Source organism: Dunckerocampus dactyliophorus, chromosome 6 (genome assembly GCF_027744805.1).
Source record: "Dunckerocampus dactyliophorus isolate RoL2022-P2 chromosome 6, RoL_Ddac_1.1, whole genome shotgun sequence".
Taxonomy (NCBI): domain Eukaryota; kingdom Metazoa; phylum Chordata; class Actinopteri; order Syngnathiformes; family Syngnathidae; genus Dunckerocampus; species Dunckerocampus dactyliophorus.
In genome coordinates, this window is record NC_072824.1 from 6,844,197 (window position 1) to 6,866,360 (window position 22,164).

General features: G+C 42.0%; 1 protein-coding gene across 1 annotated transcript; it reads left to right on the forward strand.

Annotated features, from left to right (window-relative positions):
• The first annotated feature begins 1,263 nt into the window (after window positions 1–1,263).
• On the forward strand, window positions 1,264–22,077 carry akt3b (v-akt murine thymoma viral oncogene homolog 3b). The gene is made up of 15 exons (XM_054779210.1): window positions 1,264–1,548; window positions 4,511–4,839; window positions 5,353–5,478; window positions 5,583–5,694; window positions 11,775–11,919; window positions 11,999–12,130; window positions 12,239–12,304; window positions 12,381–12,449; window positions 18,268–18,390; window positions 18,471–18,599; window positions 18,670–18,884; window positions 19,128–19,215; window positions 20,088–20,190; window positions 20,259–20,340; window positions 21,389–22,077. Exons 2-15 carry the CDS (start codon window positions 4,794–4,796, stop codon window positions 21,393–21,395), a joined length of 1,443 nt encoding a protein of 480 aa, XP_054635185.1. The 5' UTR covers window positions 1,264–1,548; window positions 4,511–4,793; the 3' UTR covers window positions 21,396–22,077.
• The last annotated feature ends 87 nt before the right edge of the window (window positions 22,078–22,164 follow it).

Consider the following 22,164-nt stretch of genomic DNA (forward strand, 5'->3'; position numbering starts at 1 on the left):
TTTAAAGACACAGAAGGCCGTGTAGTTACACGTTTAGCCGTTAGAGGACGCTGTTATCAACTAAGTTGATTGGCAGCTCTCTTTAAGCGCATATTAAGCGAGCTTCATCAGAAATAGACTGGAAAATGTCAGGTTAACATCAATCTATGAGACCAGATAGAACACTTAACACAGTCATTATTTAAATCATATTGCTGGATTTGGGGATAAAAGTTGTAAAAGTTGTTTTTGCAATGTATGGACATATATACTGTATATATGTATATGTATGGACATATATATAGATATACATACACATATACAGACACACACATATATACACTACACACACAACCACGTACGTTTATGAATGCATACATATATATATATATATATATATACATGTATATATACATACATATCTATGTATAAATATGTGTGTGTGTTTATATATACAGTGTATGTATATATATATATATATATATATATATATATATATATATATATATATATATATATATATATACATAAAATCAGCACACATTGTGAATACTGCAATGAAAAGTGTGTGATGAATTGATAATGCAAAGCAGCAGTCGTAAGCAGCCAGATTGGCAGCAGGTTTGTCAAACAAAGAGTCCATTCAAAAGGGGAGAGAGTGGGGTGGGAGGCGGCATGGGTGCTATAGATTTTAGCAAGGCTTATGATTGAAGTAATCAAGTCTGATCATGAGAAATACGTCAGGGTGCACACATTGTCATGATGAAAGTTTGTCGTCTCCAGAAGAGAGGAGAATGCAGCATCGGATGAAGTGACTAGACTAATGGAGACACACAGAGACACTTAAGACACATAAGACAGAGACAGGGAGGGGAGACAACAAAAGACAGGGACCAACAAAAAGCCCAGGATGTCATGAGGAGAGATGTTGCCTTCAGGTGCACTCCGTAAAGCCCCACTACACACATCCACAGCGAGTTATAATGTGAATAAATGAAAAGAAATGATACGGATGCTGAGCTGATCTGTGTTTAAATACACCATTTGACATACAAGAGCGAAAGTCCCATCAGGCTTTATTTTACTGTTCTTCGAATGTGGTAACGTGTTTGTTGTGTAAATGTCAATATCCCTATGATCTTATGGAAAACTGACACGTGTCAGTATATTGAAACTAAGCGTAGTAGTCCTGGGTTTAGAAAGAAGCATATGTCTCCGCCTCCTGGTATGGCGAGAGTGCATATGTCCCACAGTCCTTGAAGGCATCAGCAGCTTTCCCGGTCAGATCTGGCTGGTCGTGACGTCACGTGACAGCCCAGCGACTTTTGGTGGCGGAACAGAGGAGGAACACAAGCGGGTTCTGTCTGTCTGTCTGTCTGTTCGTCTGCTTCGTCTTCGTCTCTGTTTGTCTGGGACAAGAACCTCAATCGCTTTGGCTTCCACGGTCCGGACTCGGTACCGGTGGCTATGGATCCGTCCGCCTGCTGCTGTCGCCACTGAGGTACCGTTGGATGCTCCAGTGGCCGTCGAGGAGGAGGAGGGGCATCCCTGTCATTCTCCCACCTTCAGGTGAGCTGTTTTTATCGGTGTGACATGAGGGAAGGACCGGCTTTTGTGTGGCCAACTTATGGGGAGCAGGCAGTGGCTTTGGTGGTCTCCTTCGCGGGTCGGAGCGGAGGCTAGGATGCTAGTGAGCTAGCTGCGGTTAGCGGTCTTCGTCGTTGGCCATTGGGATGGATGCGGCGCCGCCACCGGGATGCTGCCACTGCTCAGGGGAGGGGAGGGCGAGTCATGGCCTGGGCCAGGCTCCGTGATGGACTACACCACTTTGGCATGTCCCTCCAGCTTCACTCGACACGTTGGTGTGGCTAACACGGCAGAAATGTAGTGATGTGACCGCGCAGATTAAAGCACTTAGCTTAGCAGCTAGCCGGCTAACGCTAGCTATCAACCTCCCTCCTCCAGCTAGCATCCTCCGGCCGAGCCTCGAAAGGCGCGCCCGGCCAACACGAACATCTCCTGGAGCAGCCGCCTCAAACACCTAGATGCACGTTTAAAGGACCGCTGGGTGGATAAAATAGTCTCTGTTGGACATCAGTCGTCTTCAAATAAAATGGAGCACGCCTAGCGGATGTTGTTATGTAACAAATAATGACACCACACGCCCTTGAAACAAAAGCTCTTAATACATTGTTTGTTTGTTTGTACCCTGGAACACAAATGACTACCACTCAGTGAGGGCCAAGCAGGAGGTGGAGGTCTCCTAGAAATCAACACCGGCTGCTCCTGTCTGCCATTGTTTTGTTGTATTTTGCGAGCAGATCAATGTCTACCACTGGAGGACAATTAACGCTCATCATCAGCATCATCATCATCACTGAGACGTTAGCATAGCATGGATCACATGTCTCAGTGTAGACAAGTAAAGCATCTTAAACATCTATTATTTAGAGGGCAACCTGTGAAGGATTGCTGGTAGACATCTACATGCACACTGGTGCAGCCATGTTGGCTTTATTTCTCCAATCAAACCGAAAGGTAGCTAAGTCACATGTACTGCTAAGCAAGGGCTCGTCATTAAAGTTCACTGCGGTGGACTCTGAAGTACACATGGGCTTCAGATGCCTCTAGAAGCATCGCACCCTCATTCATGTTGCCACAAGAGTTTGTGTTGCCATTTAGCGTGTCTGTGTGACATGGACACATCTGTCTGTTGCCATGGCGATGCTCACTTTGGAAGAAAGTTGCATGATTGTAAAATGTTGACTGGGATGATGAGTTATTTCAGCTTCTGCTGCTTGCATCTTCACACATCCTTCACGGGAAAACTTCAAGACAAAAGCAAACACCGTGTTGGCGGCCCATTCACAGCTCCATGTGTGAGCATATAGTTAGCGGCATGTTATGAGCGTATTGATACAATGTTAGCAGTTTTTTAGCTCCATACTGTATGTAGGGCCTTATGAAATCCGTTGTATTTTTGTATTTTTTTTCCTGTTTTTTCAATTTTTTTTTTATTCTATTTTTTACTTTTTACACTTATTTTGTCACCATAGATTGTGTGTGTTTTTGTGAATAAAATAAACGCAAAAATCCTTACATTTATTGATGTAATATACATCATTGGACAATTTTGCCCAGTATTTTTCCAACTTTTCATTGCTACAAAATCCTCAACCAACGATCATATCCGTGCTTGTGGTTAAAGAAGACGTAGTTGCCGATGCATTTGCCATTGTTTTTTTATGTAAGCTATCTATCTGTCTAGACAATATGTAAACCGCTCTTATGTTGAAGGCCGGACGTGCGGTGTGTGTTGAAAATGTATTTTGACTGTTGCTAAGTGAGATAGCTAGCTGCGTGCCTCATGCAGTCATGGCTGTCGTCCTTATTTCACGCAGGAAGTCAGTAGGCATCCTACAACGCTCTTTTACATTACCTAAAACACAACGCACACAGCCACACTAGCATGCTCCGCTAAACTAAGCTAACCCAGCCAGCTTACACTGGCCATCGCTGTACGTGAGCTCACGTACAAGTCAGAGTGTTTTCGCCGACTTAGCCGGTGTTTCAGTTTGCCGCCTCGACATGTTTAATTCAGGAGGGGGCTGGATAGTGTTTGTGAGGACATTCTGCTATGAATGAGCGGTCCGCTGGGGAAATATTTCCCCACACAAACATTCCTTCTCCTCACCATTACAGCATTTCATTCACAATATGTCAATTTCCATGAGATTCTACGCTTAACAGTAGGATCCGTTTCTATTGGGCAATTCCGTGATTCCAGCCGCGATTTCATTAACGTGGAAATTATAGGGCCCTACATACTAGCATGATGTCGGCGCAATCTTTACGCATTCTTCCCAGAACGTTAGCACTATGTTAGCAACATGCTAGCGTAATGTTTGCAGCATTCTACCTCCAAGTTGGCAGCATGTTTTTAGAAAGTTAGCACCACTTTAGCCACATGTAGGCTCTGTGGTAACTACTGGTAGCATAAAGTTGGTTGCACATTGGTACAATGTTAGCAGAATATTAGCAACATTTTAGCACCCTATTGGCAGAGTGTTCACACAATCTTCACAGAACATTGGCACCACTTTAGCAACATGTTGGCATAATATTAACAATGTTTTTGCTCCATGATCAGAAAGTTAGCTCTCTGTTAGCAATATTTTAGCCCAATGGTATATTGTCAGCATACAAGATTTGGTAGCACTTTTCGTACAATGTTAGCAGTGGGGGGTAGAAGGAAGGAAGGAAACAAGAGATGGAGGAAATTGAAGGCGGGCAGGCTGACAAGTAAAGAAAAACAAAAGTGAAAGGAAGATGTCAAGTCAGAATAGGAGGGGAGAATGTGAAGGAGGGAGGAAGCAGGACACAAGGAAAAGGAGACAGACTTGTGAATGGTGTGAGGAAAGTAAAAGAAATGCAATGATGAAAAGACACGGTGAGGGAAGTAAAGAAGGAAGTTTGTTGACATGCTCAGGAAAAATAAACAATTGAGTGAGCAACTGACGTTTCCTTGTAGGCTAAGTCACCATCGCAGCATCTGACCACACAAGAAAGAGGAGAGGACACTGTCAGAGGGAAGGAAACAAGGAGGGAAAGACAGCGAGAGAGGGAGAAGGAGGCATCAGGTGGAAAGACGAGGACTCCAGCAGACGGAGTTGTCGGAGCCTTTTTGGAGGTCAAGTGGTCGCACGGATTCAGGTTCAACACCCCCTCGCTCACCCCACCCTACCCCACCCCCCTCCCGACCCCCCCACCCCTCCCAGTCATCCTGGGAGAAGCTGTGACCAGGAGACGCCACCATGAGCGACCAGAACGTGGTCAAGGAAGGCTGGGTCCAAAAACGAGGTTTGTAAATGTTACTGATACGATTCCTAATCAATCAAACAATCACTCAATGAGATGACTCATCATTCTTCATCTTAGCGAGACATTTTGGCCATTTGTATGCTTCCAACGATGTGGTAACACTTTGCGAAGACATTTTTATTTATTCCCTGTGCACAAAACAAGGACCATAAAGGCATGCTTGGAGGAGTTTGGTGTGGAAGAAATAGAACAGGTCCAACATCGGTTACCTCTGACCTCACCAATGGACACAAATCTTGTAGGACATCTTCCTAGAAGACTGGAAGCTCTTCTAGCTGCCAGGACTCCACATTGTCTTTTCACTTCCTGTTGGTGTCCCATTACTTTTGTCCACATACTGTAGTTGTGTCTAAAATCAGTGGGGTTCCGTGATGCTACAAAGTACCAGCCTAGCCATCTCCAACATCATGCCTGAAAGTGCTTTAAGATGTTAAGGCTGTCTTTCTGTCCTGCTTTGTAAACACGTTTGTGTTACTGTCACTCCTTGTGCAGGCGAGTACATCAAGAACTGGCGTCCTCGCTACTTCCTGCTGAAGACGGACGGCTCCTTTATCGGCTATAAGGACAAACCGCAGGACTCGGACCTAGCTTACCCGCTCAACAACTTTTCTGTAGCAAGTAAGACTCCAGATGTGGCAAAGTGATGCCACACCCCGCCATACAAAGGACTTCCTGTGTGACGTGTGTGTGTGTGTGTGTGTGTGTGTGTGTGTTATACTCAGAATGTCAACTGATGAAAACAGAACGTCCCAAACCAAACACCTTCATCATCCGCTGCCTGCAGTGGACCACCGTCATCGAGAGGACCTTCCATGTAGACACGCCCGATGAAAGGTCAGCCTTCATCACTCTCCTCTTCCTGCTATGTAGAGAGTATCATATCAGACACTGTAGGACTAGGCCAAAATATCATTGAGACGTAAACATTTGTAAAAGGGCAGGGGCATAATGAAGAAGTTGTTTAAATTTGCTTTGTTTTCACTTTTGACCGTAATAGTCTACATGCATTTAGGCTGTGGCAGACTGGGCTTTGGTGGAACTATGTCGTGCACATTACTGCCATCTACAGGACTGGAGTGGAACAGTGTTATCTTGCACGTCATCTTTTACATTGGTGCCAACAGCCAAAAGGAGTCTATGTCAGCCGTGTCCAGTGCGACCAATGGGCCAGCTGTGGTCGTATTCAATAAATAAAATAAAACGAAACACGACCGGCGTCAGAACATTATGAAGGTGGATTTATTAGCTCAGTATGCATATGTTTGCCCATATAAGGGGTGTCAAACAATGTTCCCTCTATTTTTTCAAGTATCTGAGCATACACCAAAACAGCCTGAGCATTCCTTGGACCTCTGTGAGCGGCATCAGACGTGCACATTGTAGTATCGCTCCTGTCCAAAACCTGGGAAAACTTCCATTCTGTCATACTTCAAACAAGACGATTCCACAATGTAGGTTTATTTACTCTCAACCTCAGACAAAACTAACCATGGAACTATCTCATACAGTTAACCATCTGAATCTAGTTCATAATTTAATTTTCCATTTTTTTCTTGTTTACCATTTATATTGTTAGTTAGGTCTACTTTCATTTCCTAATTTGACTTTCACTTTCTGTTTTAAAGCAGCCTGTTGTGGCACTATTTTATCCTGGAAATTTACTTGAAATTGATGCCATATTTGTTGTATACAGCATGTTTACTTTTGTCTAAATAAAAACAATTAATATTAACTCTCAACTGACCTTCCGGTCCCTTCAGCAACACAAACACTTCCTGTATCCGGTTCGTCCGGCCATCAAAATAAAAGCAAGGCAGTAAAACATGCACAGTTACGCCACACATTCACCCCACACTTTTCACTCTGAAAACTGGCTTACTTTGGCTTGGTGAGTGGATGTTGCCCCGCCTGTTGGTTTCGCCATTGTCCGGGGTTAGCAAGCAACACTTAGCTCTCGACACTGCTGCAGCATTAGCTATACGCAAACCTGCAAAAACATACACTACATAACGTGCTGTTAATGAATTGATCGCGGCTGCAGAAGTCAATATGTACCAACAGGATCTTATCAGTGGCTGGACAGTGTTCATCATTGTCACCTGCCACTCACTGAGTTGCATCGCAAAATGGTACAGAATAAATTGTGATGTCTTTATTTCATTTACAGGTCAGGTTGGAATGTATTTTGTGCACTGCAAGGATTTGCTGTGCACTGAGAACACGAGGGCAGTGCGCCATTGGGCACGCGTGCAGCTTAGGGGGAGCTTTGGTGTCAAACCCAATCACACAGGAGGTCAAAACTCAAGGGTGACTTTCGGTCGCGGGCCAAATTTTCAACACTCATTTATGATATATTATACGTATATTTCTGCATATTGAAAGTGGAAAAAACCTTCTTAAAACCTTCTTGTTCTTTTAACCAACATAATTGGTGAATGTTGCACACTCATATGCATCATCAGTGAACACAGATGCTCGTTTGATGTTGCAAACATGACAGGACATGCCCCAATAATCCAATATAGTATTTAGTATGGTCCCATTTTGAGAAAATGTCACATGAGCGACAAATAGATAAGTAAGCAGCATACATACCTTTTGCTCCGCTTCCCCGCATGCGCAGTGCCAGGATTGGAACACACCAATGTAATGCACCAGCCAGCTGTGGTTGCGTTTTCAGGCTGGGCCAAGAAAAATGCAAATGACATACATTGGAGTGGGGTAAATGTGCATTTTTTAAAATATCCCATGTTTGTGTCTGTTCATTCCAGCTTGAAAGTTGTACTTTGAAATAGTCTCTGAGGCTGTGAATGGAGACGGCTGCGGACACATGGCTATGGTTGTTTTGGAGTGGATGTTGGTTTCACTAAAGTCATTGTTGGTCGACCGCCTTCTCGTCGTTCTCGCAATATCCGGGCAAAAGCTACAGTATTTTATATCAACCAAAAAACATCACAATCCACGAAGAATTTGCAGCTGTGGAATGGGCCTGTTAGTCAGCTGGGATAGGCTCCAGCATACGCGAGAAAATAAAGGATGGATGGAATGAGCGTTTTACATGTTTCCCAGCATGCTTTGCTGTCGTTAAAATGATCACTTTTGACTGTCTTACGCCTCTTTAAACTGTAATTTTGTACAGACAGTACAGTTTAAGAGGTGTTGTTTGTAGTCGTCCACAGTTAAATTATTGTTATGTTTGGACTGAATCTGGCACCCTTAGTAAGAATGGTTATGCTATAGATAAGACTGTGGTAGGCCTGTAATGGTAATCAATAAATCAGTTTACTGCATGATAAATAAAAATTAACTTGATAATTTTGCCGGCCTTGATATATAGACATGTGCAGGCGTGTTTGTTTTTCTCCCCTTTCTTTCTCAACCACACCGGCTGGATGACAAGAGAGTTCACTCTGCATCTGTCTCAAAACATGGGCATAGGGTCGAGATCTTGTGAGATTAAAACGTGACAAGATTTCTTGTTTGGAGGAAATCTGTATCGTGAGAACAGGGCAGCCAGAAGCCAATCAGACTGTGAACTATGGTGTCGCTAAGATGAATGTTAATACAGTAATATGGAAGTGGCATCATTGGAAGCACACATTAAGTGCTTTAGGCACACCTTGCAATCCAACCTACCTTGGTGTTAACAGCGTCAGCGAGTGACATGTGCCGTTTTTTTCCATCTGAGTTGTTGATGTCCAAGCAGAAGCTGTAGTAATTCTACATTTTATTCTACATTCTACATTTGATCAACTATAAAACAATTCCTGTTTTTGTGGGTTTAATGAGCTGGAAGCCCAAATTACGTAAAAATAAACAAATAAACACTTGAAATCGTTTAAATTGTTGGCCCTGAATCTATAATCTAAGAAAGTTTAACTTTTTGAATGGAATTATGGAAATTAAACAACTTTTCCATGACATTCAAATTTTTTGGAAAGGGTCTGTAGATGTTCGGACTTGTCTGCACCCTTAATCACAGAGTGGTTTTACTGACGCTCATTGCATTTGTCCAAGCGCCAGCTTTCAGTCACCTGCGATCACCGGTTCCACACACTTCACACATAGAAAATGGCGACATGGTCGGTATATTTAGCAAGTAAGGGTGCGCATTTAACTGTTTCTTGTATTATGCATTTATTCAGTAAAACCAAAAGAAAAAAAAGAAATTTGAATGTAAATGATTTTTCATTTAAAAAAAAAAAAAAAAACCTTCTTGGGAAAAATCATTCATTATTTATGATCAAAAAATGAGCAAAAATGTACCTGAAAGGACCAAAAATTCCCCATAGGGTTAAAGCTCCAGACACAAAAGCACTTTCAAACTGTCTCACTGCCAGTGTTAAAGCAGCAGCACGCTTCCAATCCACAATTGTGGCACCTGTTTTTTGTTTTTTTAATGAATTAATAAAAAATAAATAAAATAAGCAAAAAAAAAAAGCAAAAGTGAAAAAAGAGAGCAAACAGGCATACTGTAACTATAAAAAACTCAAATGTTGAGAGTGATAACTAATAAAAACAAATATGTCATTAAATATATGTATAATGTTTTTTCTTTTATAAATTGGGTTTATTTTTTAATTATAGCTATAAAAGGACAGCTAGACATCCCTGACGGAAATAGACAAAGACAAGTAGACAAGAGAAAAACAGTGAACTGTATTCTTCTTCTTCTTCTTCTTCTTCTTCTTCTTCTTCTTTTTCTTTTTGTTCTTCTTCTTCTTCTTCTTCTTCTTCTTCTTCTTGTTCTTGTTGTTGTTGTTGTTGTTGTTGTTGTTGTTGTTCTTCTTCTTCTTCTTCTTCTTCTTCTTCTTCTTCTTCTTCTTCTTCTTCTTCTTCTTCTTCTTCTTCTTCTTCTTCTTCTTCTTCTTCTTCTTCTTCTTCTTCTTCTTCTTCTTCTTCTTCTTCTTCTTCTTCTTCTTCTTCTTCTTCTTCTTCTTCTTATTATTATTATTATTATTACTACATATTATCATAACCGTGGTTTATTTGGTCTCAAATGTTGACAATAATATCCTTGAGCTTCAATTTGTGGGACAATAAAAATTTCAAAATGCATCTGCATTGTTTTTTGACTCAATTAAATAAAACAGTTTGTTTGTCCAGTCATATTTTCTTATTGTACATTTCTTAAAATTAATGTTAAAATCTTGTCTTGCCCCGTTGTCGTGGACTCGATCTCGTGCATCGCCTCGTGAGTTAGGCGTCTCGTGTCACCCCGACCTGGACGTGGTGGTTCTGTAGTGGAATGAACGGAGTGAGTGAACCCTCCTGTCAGTCATTTGAAGCCAAACAGGGGCAACAGTGTTGAATTCTGTCTTTGAGCCTGTTGTGTATAAAAACAGTCTGATGTCAATTTCAGTCCGTTTGCACGCCGTTGTTTTGGGACATGAAAAAGTTTGACATCCATCCATCTTCTATGCCACTTAGGTTTGTGACAATGACAATGAAATAAATAATACAAAGCGGTGGAACTTACGTTTCGGCTGCTGTGATCCCTGAAGTATAACACCTCATTGTGCACCAAATGCATTTTGCTGTATCCAAAACATACGTACTCTGATCAAACTCCGACAAAACGTTACACCCCATTACACGTAAACAGGGTATTTCACACAAAATGTTCCTGAAAGGGAATCAAGGAAGTGCATACGCAAATGAGCTGAACGCCTCGGGGAACAATAAAGTATCTATCTATCTAGCTAGCGACCTACATTGACACACATTGTGAACTTCAGAGTATTTCCAGGTTATTTGTTCATTTTTTTGTCAATATTCAGACAACAACAAAAGTGACGCTGATTCAAAATCAGAAGTAAGGCGTAGTGTCCATGATACGTGTCATGTTTCACTTTTCTACTGATCTATTTTTTCTAATGAATACACTTTCACATCTCGTTTTCTGCCGAAGGTGAAGTGTGTTACTCTTGTGCCAACTAACAATGCACTGAAGAACACTTCACTTGCATTTTCTTTACAAAGACTTGATACTCCATTTTATTCATTGGTTTTTATTGTGTTTGATTTTTATTGAAGTGTTTTTTTTCTTAACAGAGACAAAGTCTATTTTTTTTTTGTTTTTGGTTAGGATTGTGATTTTTATTTAAGTGCAATTTTTGCTAAAAGCGACTGAGAGTCCATTTTATTTTCATTGTTTTTTTTTTTTAAATTAGATTATTTGTTTGTTTAATTTATTTTATTTTAAAGCTCTAGACATTCCAATTACAATGTTAAATACAATGAGCATACAATGAGAATTTCAAGTTTACTGCTTTTGATATGGTGTACTTGCATTATTATGCCATGCATTAGCATTACCTTAATGAAAAAATTGTCTCAAAATAATGTTGATAACAATATTGCTTATCGGCAATAATTTGAAGCATAATTAGCATCCAGCAAAATTTGTTATTGTGACAGGCCTAGAGTGTGGCTACTTGTAGGAGTGGTTGATACCAGAAAAATTGCTAGATTACGCTGATCGTTGCAAGCACTTTCTTTGTTCAGCCCTGTTCAGCCCTGCGCTTTTGGGAGCCTAAGTGTATTCACACTGAGAAGTACGGTGACATGCAGTGCACCGTCAGCACCCGGATGTTTGAGTGTGCAGTGATGGACATTTTGGCTACATAGCAGAAGGGGAGGGACTAGCTTGAAATAATGGCGGTTGAGGAGCAACCCGTAACGGAGGAAAGTAGTGAACAGAAGAATGTGGGCATCATTTTTGGTAAGTGGACAGTGACAGTAACTGATGTGGGGGAGCACTACACTGTCAAAAGTCACACACTCAGGAACCAAGTGCACAGTGTATGCACCAAGTATACTTATTGAAGTGTACTGATGTAAGTATTCCATTTGAGACACAGCCTTGTTGCGGATGCCGGGGTTCTGGTTTGACGTGCCCGTCTCTGTCACAGGGACGAGTGGGCGGAGGCCATCCAGATGGTGGCTGAGTCTCTGGCCAAGCAGGAGGAGGAGGGCATCCTGAGCAGCCCCACCTCCCAGATTGAGAACGTCAACGAGGAAGAGATGGACACCTCCATCAGCCACTACAAACGAAAGGTGACGGCAGCATGTTCTTTTGATGCACTTTTAGATGTGAAGGACTATTTTTAAGTCTTTGCTCGTCTTTCCGCTGCAGACGATGAACGACTTTGACTATCTGAAGCTTCTGGGCAAAGGAACTTTTGGGAAAGTCATTTTGGTGCGAGAGAAGGCCAGCGGCACTTATTACGCCATGAAGATCCTCAAGAAGGAAGTCATCATAGCCAAGGTAGAAGAGCATTGCAAAGAACTTTTTTATTGCCAGTCTGATGTTTCCTTGTAGACGTGTGAGTCCTGCTCGCTTTTCTCTACATGGTGTGTTTCTGCTTTGTGACAGGATGAAGTTGCTCACACGCTGACAGAAAGTCGGGTATTAAAAAACACGCGGCATCCCTTCCTGACTGTGAGTGCGATCAGCACACGTACGTAGAGTTCTGTGACAGAGAGCAGGGCTCATCACGCCTTTGTGTTTGCTGCAGTCTCTCAAGTACTCCTTCCAGACCAAGGACCGCCTCTGCTTTGTCATGGAGTACGTCAACGGAGGAGAGGTGAGAAAGTGACAATGATTGTTGCTTTTAAAGGAAAACTGCACATTTTTTGGAATTTTGCCCATCATCAGCAATCCTTATGTGCAACATGAGCACACGTCTTTCTAAAGAGAGAAAAACAGCTAAGAAACAGCTCCACTGGAAAAACAGCCATACTTGAAAGAAGCCCAGATGATATTAAAATGAGACAACTTTTCTTATTTCTTATTTTTATTGTGGCTTTTAAGACTATAATGGCTCCTGAAGTAAGCAAGTTATTCTTAGTCACTTAGCTAGATTTAAGTGAAATGTTCTTATTACAAGGTAAGAAGTAAGACAAATGCTCTTATAAGATTCTTAAATTGAAACAAAATTTGCTTTTATAAGGCTAGATTTAAGCTAAAATCTTTCCACATATTCTAGATGTAGGAATGCTGCTCTATTTTATTACAATTTCTTTTGTAGTCTCCAATTAAGTTTTATCATGCATATGGAAGGAAGCCAGAACACAGGGTGGAGTGTGTGAGTTCCACACAGATTTGAAGAATCAGATTTGCCGCCCGTGTCGTGAACCTCTGGCCCGGTGTCTGCAGACATGCTGTTCCCCACCTGCGAGCAAAGCCATGTAGACAGGAGGAAATGAGCAAAAATGCTAACATGCGAACTGTTGGCATGCTAGCGACTAGCAAGCTAGCACTTTGTACCGAAAGTGCCAAGGCTGTACTTTAATGTCCCGACACCAAGCCATGTCTGTATGAGCCTTTAGACGTGAGGAAATGAGCTAAAATGCTAACAGTTAGCATGCTAGCATCAAATGTGCCAAGACTGTCCTATAGTGTTCCTACATTGTGCCATGTATATATATGCCTTTAGACATGAGTTAAATAGCCAAAATGCTAACACTTAGCATGCTAGCACATAGCAAGATAACAGTAAGTACCGAAAGTGCATTAAGCATTTTTCCACGTGACCGTGTGCCTGAGCTACAAGGCTTTGAAAAGTAGGCAAATCCTGCTGTTTCTGACACTGGTGAGCTTCTGGTGTTCTAAAAATAGAACGGGGTAAAAATACCTGATTTCTGGCAAAAAAAATGTCTTCTTTCTTAATGTAAGATTATCTTTCACAAGTGAAAGTTGTTAGACAACATATTTTTTTCTTTTTAGGAAAAAAATAGGAAATAGTTGCTTAAAATGGTACTTTTTTACTTTCTTGAAATTTAGTTTTTGCAGTGTAGCATGTGGGAGCTAACAATGTACGTAACAGGACAGGCCTACTTTGACTATAAAGCCCAAAAAAAAGTCCTCCAAAAAACACCATCAATGTTCTATTTACATAACTGACCTGTATATAAACCAAGCTACACTGACATTGTTATTGTAGCAGCTAACACGAAGAACTATTTAGTTGTCGTAGTTGTTGCATAGTTGTGCAGCACCTCACGCCGCTACCGGGTGCTGTTCAAAACAATGTGATAGGACACCAGTCTGTACTGACTAGGAAACAAGAACAAGCGCGTGAACAACTATGAACAGACAACCAAAATATTTGTGAAGTATTAGCCCACATTCCCTGTTTTGTTTATACACAGCTAGATGGACTGTGTTGTGATATCATGTGCTACGTGCTCCATGTATCACAATCAATATGCTGGTGACTTACTCGATGGACAGTTGTCCGTCTGGTCCAGCTGGTCTGGGGTGTCTTTTCCAGTTTATTTTGTGTAGGTGGAAAAAAGTTTCTATCATAGCTGGGTTTGTTAGTGCTAACAATTCTTTGTTCGTTGTGATGCAATCTCTTGGACCTGTCCTCCTCGTCATACACACAAAGCCTTTCCATTGATGGTAACACTGTATGCCACACTCCATTTCTGTCGGCAAGGCTTGACAAGTTCCACATTTACACCACCACCAAGTCATGCCTGTGTAATAACTTGCCCCCCATCTGCTACCTTTGAAGTATCAATCTCTTTTATTGCGGGCTTAGCTTCTAAAACCCATAGCTCATCCTCCGTATAGTCAGGCTAAAAAAAATAAGGTTCTGGATCTTGATTTGTCCAAAAGTAGTCGGCGGTGGCAGCTCTCACTACGTCTGCCATGATTAGTACTAACAAACAGACACGCGCTTGACATAATGCTGTTGTTAATAGCACTAGATCAGTGAAATCAGTGTTCCCAGCAAAGAAGTTCCGGTACTGTTTAAAATGATCAAAATACTGTAAGTATCATGAATGTACCTGTCACAGCATGCATATAAAACCAAAAAACGTTATTGGAGGTTTTGTAGAGGGCTTTATAGTCGAAATAGGTGTGTCCCGTGATGTGCATTGTTAGCTCCCTGTGTTTCTCTCTATAGAGCGCACAGAAAAGGGAAACACGTGTGCTCATATTTCACATAAGGACTGTGGATGATGGACAAAATACCAAAAAAAGGGTAGTTTTCCTTTAAGCTACGGAGGCAAAAAGAAGCACACTATTTGGTTGCATTCAGCAGATTCTATGCTGATATAGTGGCAACATGATGGTTATGTACAGTATATACTAACAGTAACAGTACAGAACAGTTACTGTTACAATAACAGTAACAGTACACATACAGTATAATATGTATATATATATATATATATATATATATATATATATATATATATATATATATTGTATATGTATATGTTTGTATATGTCTATATATATATATCTATATCTCTATATATATATATATATACGTGTGTGTGTGTTATATATATATATATATATATATATATATATATATATAACACACACACACACAGTCAAACTTGTCTATAGCGGCCACTAGAGGGAGTCTGCAAAAGTGGCCGCTACAGACAGGTGGCCTCTATAGACAGGTTGGCGTCCAGTTTGAATGTTGACCAGTAGAGGAAAAAAAAATTTTTTAAAAGGGGAAAAAAATTAATAATGTTGACCAGTAGAGGGCACTGCGGACTGCGGATAAAAGTTTTACAGCACTACTAGGCTTGTTATTATCATGGTTCATGGTTCATGGTTTTAATCCTGAACATGCATGAGTCAAACAGTAGCACATCACATAGTACAATTCACAATTTTGCATGTCCAAAAAGGAGTAGGAAGAAGCAAAGCTTATTTAATCCTACCCCTCATCAGTTGCAATACATTTATTCACCTCTTGTTCTTCCAAGTGTACTTTGTAGGTCTACATGACAATGTAGTGCAATCATAGCCAAGGTTTTTACTTACTAAAAGGAAGCTAGAGGCTTAATAATAACTGATAAAATATATCCACGACCCACAGAACAAAGCTGTGCTAGTAATGTCTTACGCTTGTTTTTTATATTTTACTTTTTATACGGTAGAGTTGTCATTACAGCTTTAGTTCATCGGGAAGTGACGGGAAGTGACGGTGGGCATCCCGAGCAGGAGAGCTAAGCTCAGTGCTAGCTGTGAGTTTCGAGAGAGTTGGGAAGTGTGTTTATGTTGGCGTGGATGTAAAGTCCTGCAGTGTTCTCCGCTGTTAATAAAGCCATTAAAGTGCATCGGCGACGTGAGTCTCTCCTTCCCCACAACAAGCGGCATTACAGTATTGACCAGTGCACACCAGGAAATAAACGGTGTCATTTCTTACAGGCATTGGCTGGACAGCTATGTAGTGGGGCTTGTTTAACCTTTGCCTTGTGGGCAAGCAGGAAGGAGAGACGTTGCTGAGAGATGTGTGTGTGTTCTGAGCTGCTGTCTGGTGGCCGCGTTCAATAAATAAAGTTGGCAGAAGCAACAGGAGAAGTTTCCTTCTTTGCTTCGGAGCTGAATAACACTGACAAGTTAACAGACTAGTAGCGAACGGAAAAGAAGACGGCTTTTTTTTGTGTCGAATACAGAAGATGAGGACTTTGATGGATTTGTGGATGAGGATTGATGAAAAATAACATGAGTACATTCTAAAATACTTCAATTAAGTACAACCGAACTCAGTTTTGCTCCCGCTGCCGCATGCATGCTAGCGTATGTTTTTTTTTTATTGTAGCGTCGCTGGGAGCACGTCCTGTTCCCAGCCTACTTTGTGGTAATGTTTTGGTGCAAATGCTCTTAAAGTTACATGTTTGACCAGGAAATAGCAAGCTCAAAAGAAGACGGCTTTTTTATGTGGAACAACTGACAGTTTGTGTGGATCTTGTGAATGATTGTGACTGAGTTAGGACTCACTAATTAAAGTCTACACACGACGGCTTCATTGATTGAAAAACGAAACTTTTTCGTGCATGAAGCTTCTACTTGAGTTGGTAATTTGGCCGCTATATGCAGTCAGATATTGACCAAGGGAGACAAAATAGGTGGCCGCTGGCCGCCTTGGACAGGTGACTGCTATACACAGGGTCTATAACATGTAAATTTGCTGCGGGGGATTTTTCAGTGGCTGCTATAGGCAGGTGGCCGTTCTATAAAGGTGGCCACTAAGACAGGTTTGACTGTATGTGTGTGTGTATATATGTATATGTGTGTATATATATATATATATATATATATATATATATATATATATGTGTGTGTGTTTATTTTTATTGTAGTGTTTATTATAGTGTTTATTTATAATATTATTATTATATATTATTATTTTATATATATATATATAAAAAATCTAACTGGTAAACTTTTAAAACCAGTATACCAAATACTAATTAGTATTTCACATTCACGGTCGATATCATTCAATAATTCACAATTAAATTCAGTATGGCAATAAAGCTATAATTATCCATAATTCCAGACTACGTTCCGGGAACCTGATTCAAACACATGCAGCCATCAAAGCAAAGCCAAGAAAGTGACATATTCACAATAACAACATTCACTGCTATTATGTTCTGATAACTATGATATAAACACACAAAATTAAATTATGGCCACAAGTATGTTTTTTGTCAGTATTACTTAAGGTGACACCGACAACCAGGTGCAAACAAGCACAGCTACGAACGCGCGCGAAGAAAGTGACATTCACAGCAATAATAACGTTCACTGATAATGTGTTGTGTTTTACTGGCAGTGCTGGCTACAACAGATAGCACATTGGCCACCTTAGCTACAGCGTCAGTTAGGAATCCACACTGCATTACCGCCATGAGCGCAAGGCTGTCTACTATGGAGCATATTAGCAGGAGAAATGTGAATTGACTTGCTGCCACCTTGGCACGCTTTTTCACGCTCGAACGTCTTGTGGGTTTTTGACTTTTTATTTCCATCTGAGGAGCAATATGGAAACATTTGTCCCATGAAGTTTGCTGATCTGACGAGGCGAATGGTGTCTTTTAGAAATGTGAACAAGCATACTCTGTCTCCTCGAGTGTTCCAGCAAAAGCCTTCAACACAGCAAGCGGACATAAAAAATATATATATATAACAAACAACAGCAATTCATCCAGAACTGGACCGTTACACCTGAGAAAGCATTGGAGGAGAAGTTCCGGGTTTTACCGTCTGGTGTCAACGTCACTTCCCCCTTCTCCAGACCCGGAAGAACTGTAGACATTTACACATCTAACAGGAAATATGCCTTTCAATGTTATTTCTCACGGTGGATTAAATTGTAAATACATAAATTTACATTTTAAAATAAATCAGATATTTGAGAAGCTTGCCTTCAAATGCGTCCACAGTTTGGTTGCCTTTGTCAATGAAGGGTGATGGTGGGTGCCGCAGCCAAACCGGTTGAGAACCACTAAGTTTCAGGGAAGATCTGTTGCCTATATCGATATTGATTGGTTGCGGTAATGAAGTTCTGGACAATATTGAATATCAGTAATATTGAGCATCTCTAATTGAAACTCTTTTTTTGTTTCTTTTTCATGCAGTTGTTTTTCCACCTGTCAAGAGAACGTGTCTTTTCCGAGGACCGCACACGCTTCTATGGTGCTGAGATCGTCTCTGCCTTGGACTATTTGCATTCCGCAAAGATTGTCTACCGTGACCTCAAGGTAGGACAAACGTTCTTGGACATCCAGATGGTGTAGTCACGCCAGTGTTTACAACTCTGATGTGTTGTCGTGGCGAGTAGCTGGAGAACCTGATGTTGGACAAAGATGGACACATCAAGATCACAGACTTTGGCCTGTGTAAAGAAGGCATCACAGACACGGCCACCATGAAGACTTTTTGTGGAACGCCAGAGTACTTAGCGCCTGAGGTCAGAGCACACTTTAGGAAGACATCACAGCAGGGAAGTGAGCGTTCCTCACGTGTTTGTCCACTGGCAGGTGCTGGAGGACAACGACTACGGGCGGGCAGTGGACTGGTGGGGTTTAGGCGTGGTCACGTACGAGATGATGTGCGGCCGCCTGCCCTTCTACAACCAGGACCACGAGAAGCTCTTTGAGCTCATCCTCATGGAGGAGATCAAGTTCCCGCGCACGCTGTCGGCCGACGCCAAGTCGCTGCTGTCAGGTCTGCTGATCAAGGACCCCAACAAGCGGTACGAGTTTATTGGGAGTGATGTCATTCTTTTAAAAAACACCAGAACACTCCAAGAAGAACACATCGTCATTATGCTTTTTGTGCCTGGAATGGAGAGAAAAAAAAACTTGAAAGAACAAACTCATTCACCTGGGCTGGTTATTTTAAGAACAGTGACACGTGGACATTCTGCATCCTTGACGGAGACGCTTTCATGTTTTGCCGCTTTATCTTCATCCTCTTCTTCTTCTCTGACTGACAGGCTGGGCGGAGGACCGGATGATGCCAAGGAGATCATGCGACACAGTTTTTTTGGCACTGTTGACTGGCAGGACGTCTACGACAAGAAGGTGAGACGCAACCAGGACGTGTCTTCTCTTCACTAGATTGATGTCATTCACACATGTGGGCGGAGCAGTGCTTACCGTCAGTGGCTGTGTCTCAAATGGAACGCTTGTGTCACTGCACTTCAATAACTATACTGTGTGCACTGTGTACTTAGTTGCTGAGTGTGTGAATTTTTATATTGTAGTGCTGTGCCACATTCATTACTGTCTTTGTACACTTCCATCAAGTCACAATCACAATATTTACCTTCTTCTTCTCCATTTCAATTGTGAATTGCAACGACTCGATAGAGCATTATCACCAACATTTCGCCCCATAAAATATATGCTAGCTTTTTTCCCTCATGTATAGTAATTAATAATAAATGTACCGTAATTTTCGGTGTATAAGACGCACGTGTTTAAACCGCACCCACTAAATTCCGAGAAAAAAACAGATTTGAACATATATAAGCTGCACAGGACTATAAGCCGCACATATCCACATCATAAAATGTTATATTGTGGCGCGCACAAGTTTGTGAGGACCAGGCAGCTCTGTATTTCACAAGAGCCAATCATGACGCTGCTTGCCGCTTTAAATTAAAAATGAATTTGTTCTGACTTTTTCTCACTTCATTTGAAGCACACATTAGTAGTCAGTCCCTCCGCTTCCACTACATAGCCAAGATGGCTATGGCTATTGACTATTGAGGATGGTACTCAGCCAGTTTAAGTACAACATGCAGCTACTAACAATGCACTGCATTTTGCCATACTTCTCAATGTGAATGCACTTATGCACTCACAAGACGAAGTACGCAAGGGCCATAAATTGAGACACAGCCACTGCCTTTCCTCCTGCTAAGTTTGTACGCTAAAACACTCTCTTCCAGATGGTCCCGCCCTTCCAGCCGCAGGTCTCCTCAGAGACGGACACGCGCTACTTTGACGAGGAGTTCACCGCACAGACCATCACTATCACTCCGCCGGAAAAATGTGAGCCCACTGCTACGATGCACTGCTACGTCGTTTTTCTGTTGCTGACACAAACGCTGTGCTTCCAGATGACGAGGACGGGATGGACGCGGCTGACAACGAGCGAAGGCCTCATTTCCCGCAGTTCTCCTACTCGGCCAGCGGGCGGGAGTGAGCGCACCCCCCCCACACACACACACACACCTCCTCCACCCCAACCCCAACCCCACCCAGCGTCGTCCCCCGTTGGCGGCCATTTTGAGGAAAACACGTAGCCATTTTAGGAAAAACAAATACCAGTCTCTCCTCTTTGATGTCCTCCCGGTGCACAGAGGAAGTCTTTTTGGGGACTTTAAAAGAGGTTTTTGCACAGTGGCCGCGCGTCCACACTAAAGATGAGTCTGCAACATTTTTCTGCGGAAGGCAATGTTTTTTTATTTATTTTTCTCCCCGTCAGTATTACGTTCACGTCCACCTCCTTTTTGTCATGACCGTCCTTTTTCTTTTGCACTTGCTTTGGAAGAGCCGCTTAGGGGAACAAACGACCAAAAATGTTGCCTTACGTGTGCAGACGTTTCCTATCATCGCCACAGGGTCACAGGGGCGCCACTTTAGTCTTCTTCTGCTTTCCAGGTTGGGGAGGGGGGTCATCAGGGTGGGCTTTGTTGAGAGTACGTGCATGGCTTGTGGCTCACCCAAAAGAAAACCTTTCTTTCTCATCCAGTTGCCATGGCAGCACACATTCCTAAACAGCCACGGGCAGGAAAGTCCGTATTATCCCTGTCATTGTCGCAGCGTTCTGACTTGTTGACCTCTTCTTGTCGTTTGGAACACGACACATCACTGCCAGAAGGCGCACAAACGAAACTGCCACAGCATCGTCCTCATCCTCGTTTCCTAGCTGGGTGTCTGTTGGCCTCATGTACGTCACACACACACACACACACACACACTTCTTCTGAAGGCGTCACTTTTCTACCATCATGACTGACATGAATGCACTCAAGTCTCGTTGATTGACTTGGTCAGCAAGCAAGAACACTGTTGATGTGATTGAAGGCTATGCTAAAGTGTTGACAGAGCGAGGAAAAATAAGAGCATGTCAGGGGAAAGAAATGGAAGGTTGCATGTGTCGCCCACTAGTGGTGCAGAGCGGAAGTGTAGTGTTTCTTCATCGCTTGCCGATGGGTTAAGTTTGTCGTTTTGTTGCCTCTTACAGAAAGTGACTGTTTTGGATGTACTGTACGATCATTCCGAGGATGAACACGGACTGTAACAACGCTTCCAACAAGCCAGGAGACACACTGAGGAGTCTTGTGTACATATTTATGCAATACGCAGTCATTTTGGGGGAGCGGGGGTCTCTGCGATGGGAATGTCTACGTTGAAATTCCATGTGTGCGCGCTCAAAGACTTCAGACCTTCGTGGCATCGTTTTCTACTCGGCGTCATCCATGGAGGCTGTTGCCATGGAGACAGACATCAGCCCCTCCCTGTCTCTCCTCCTCTGTTGCCATGGTTCCCGCTCACGACTCCATATTTGTGTGAGCGTCACGCACCGTCACCTTTCTTTGTTCACTGTAAGGAAATGAAATGTGGGGACTTTTTTTGTTGTTTTGCTGGTTTCGACAGGTTGTTAGGTTCATATCCCATCGTCCTCGCTGGCTCCGCCCCCATTCTTCTTCTCTTCCTCCTTTTTAGGCAGTGTTAACGCGTACCTTCTTGAGCTGGAAAAAAAAAAGAGGCTGGAGGATGATGATGGATGCATTAACTGAAGTCTCTTTTTATTCCGTTTTTTTTGTTCTGTTCTGGATTGTTTGCTTGTTTTCTTACAAAAAGATTAGGGCAAGATCCTTTGCTGTGCTAGTATTTATTTTCAATTAAATTAAAACAAATACAGCTTCTGCTCTTCTGAGTCTTAATTCACCTACTGACATGACAATTTTAGCTTTTATTTCATTGATTCCTGTGCAACTGTTTACATACAGTATGAGT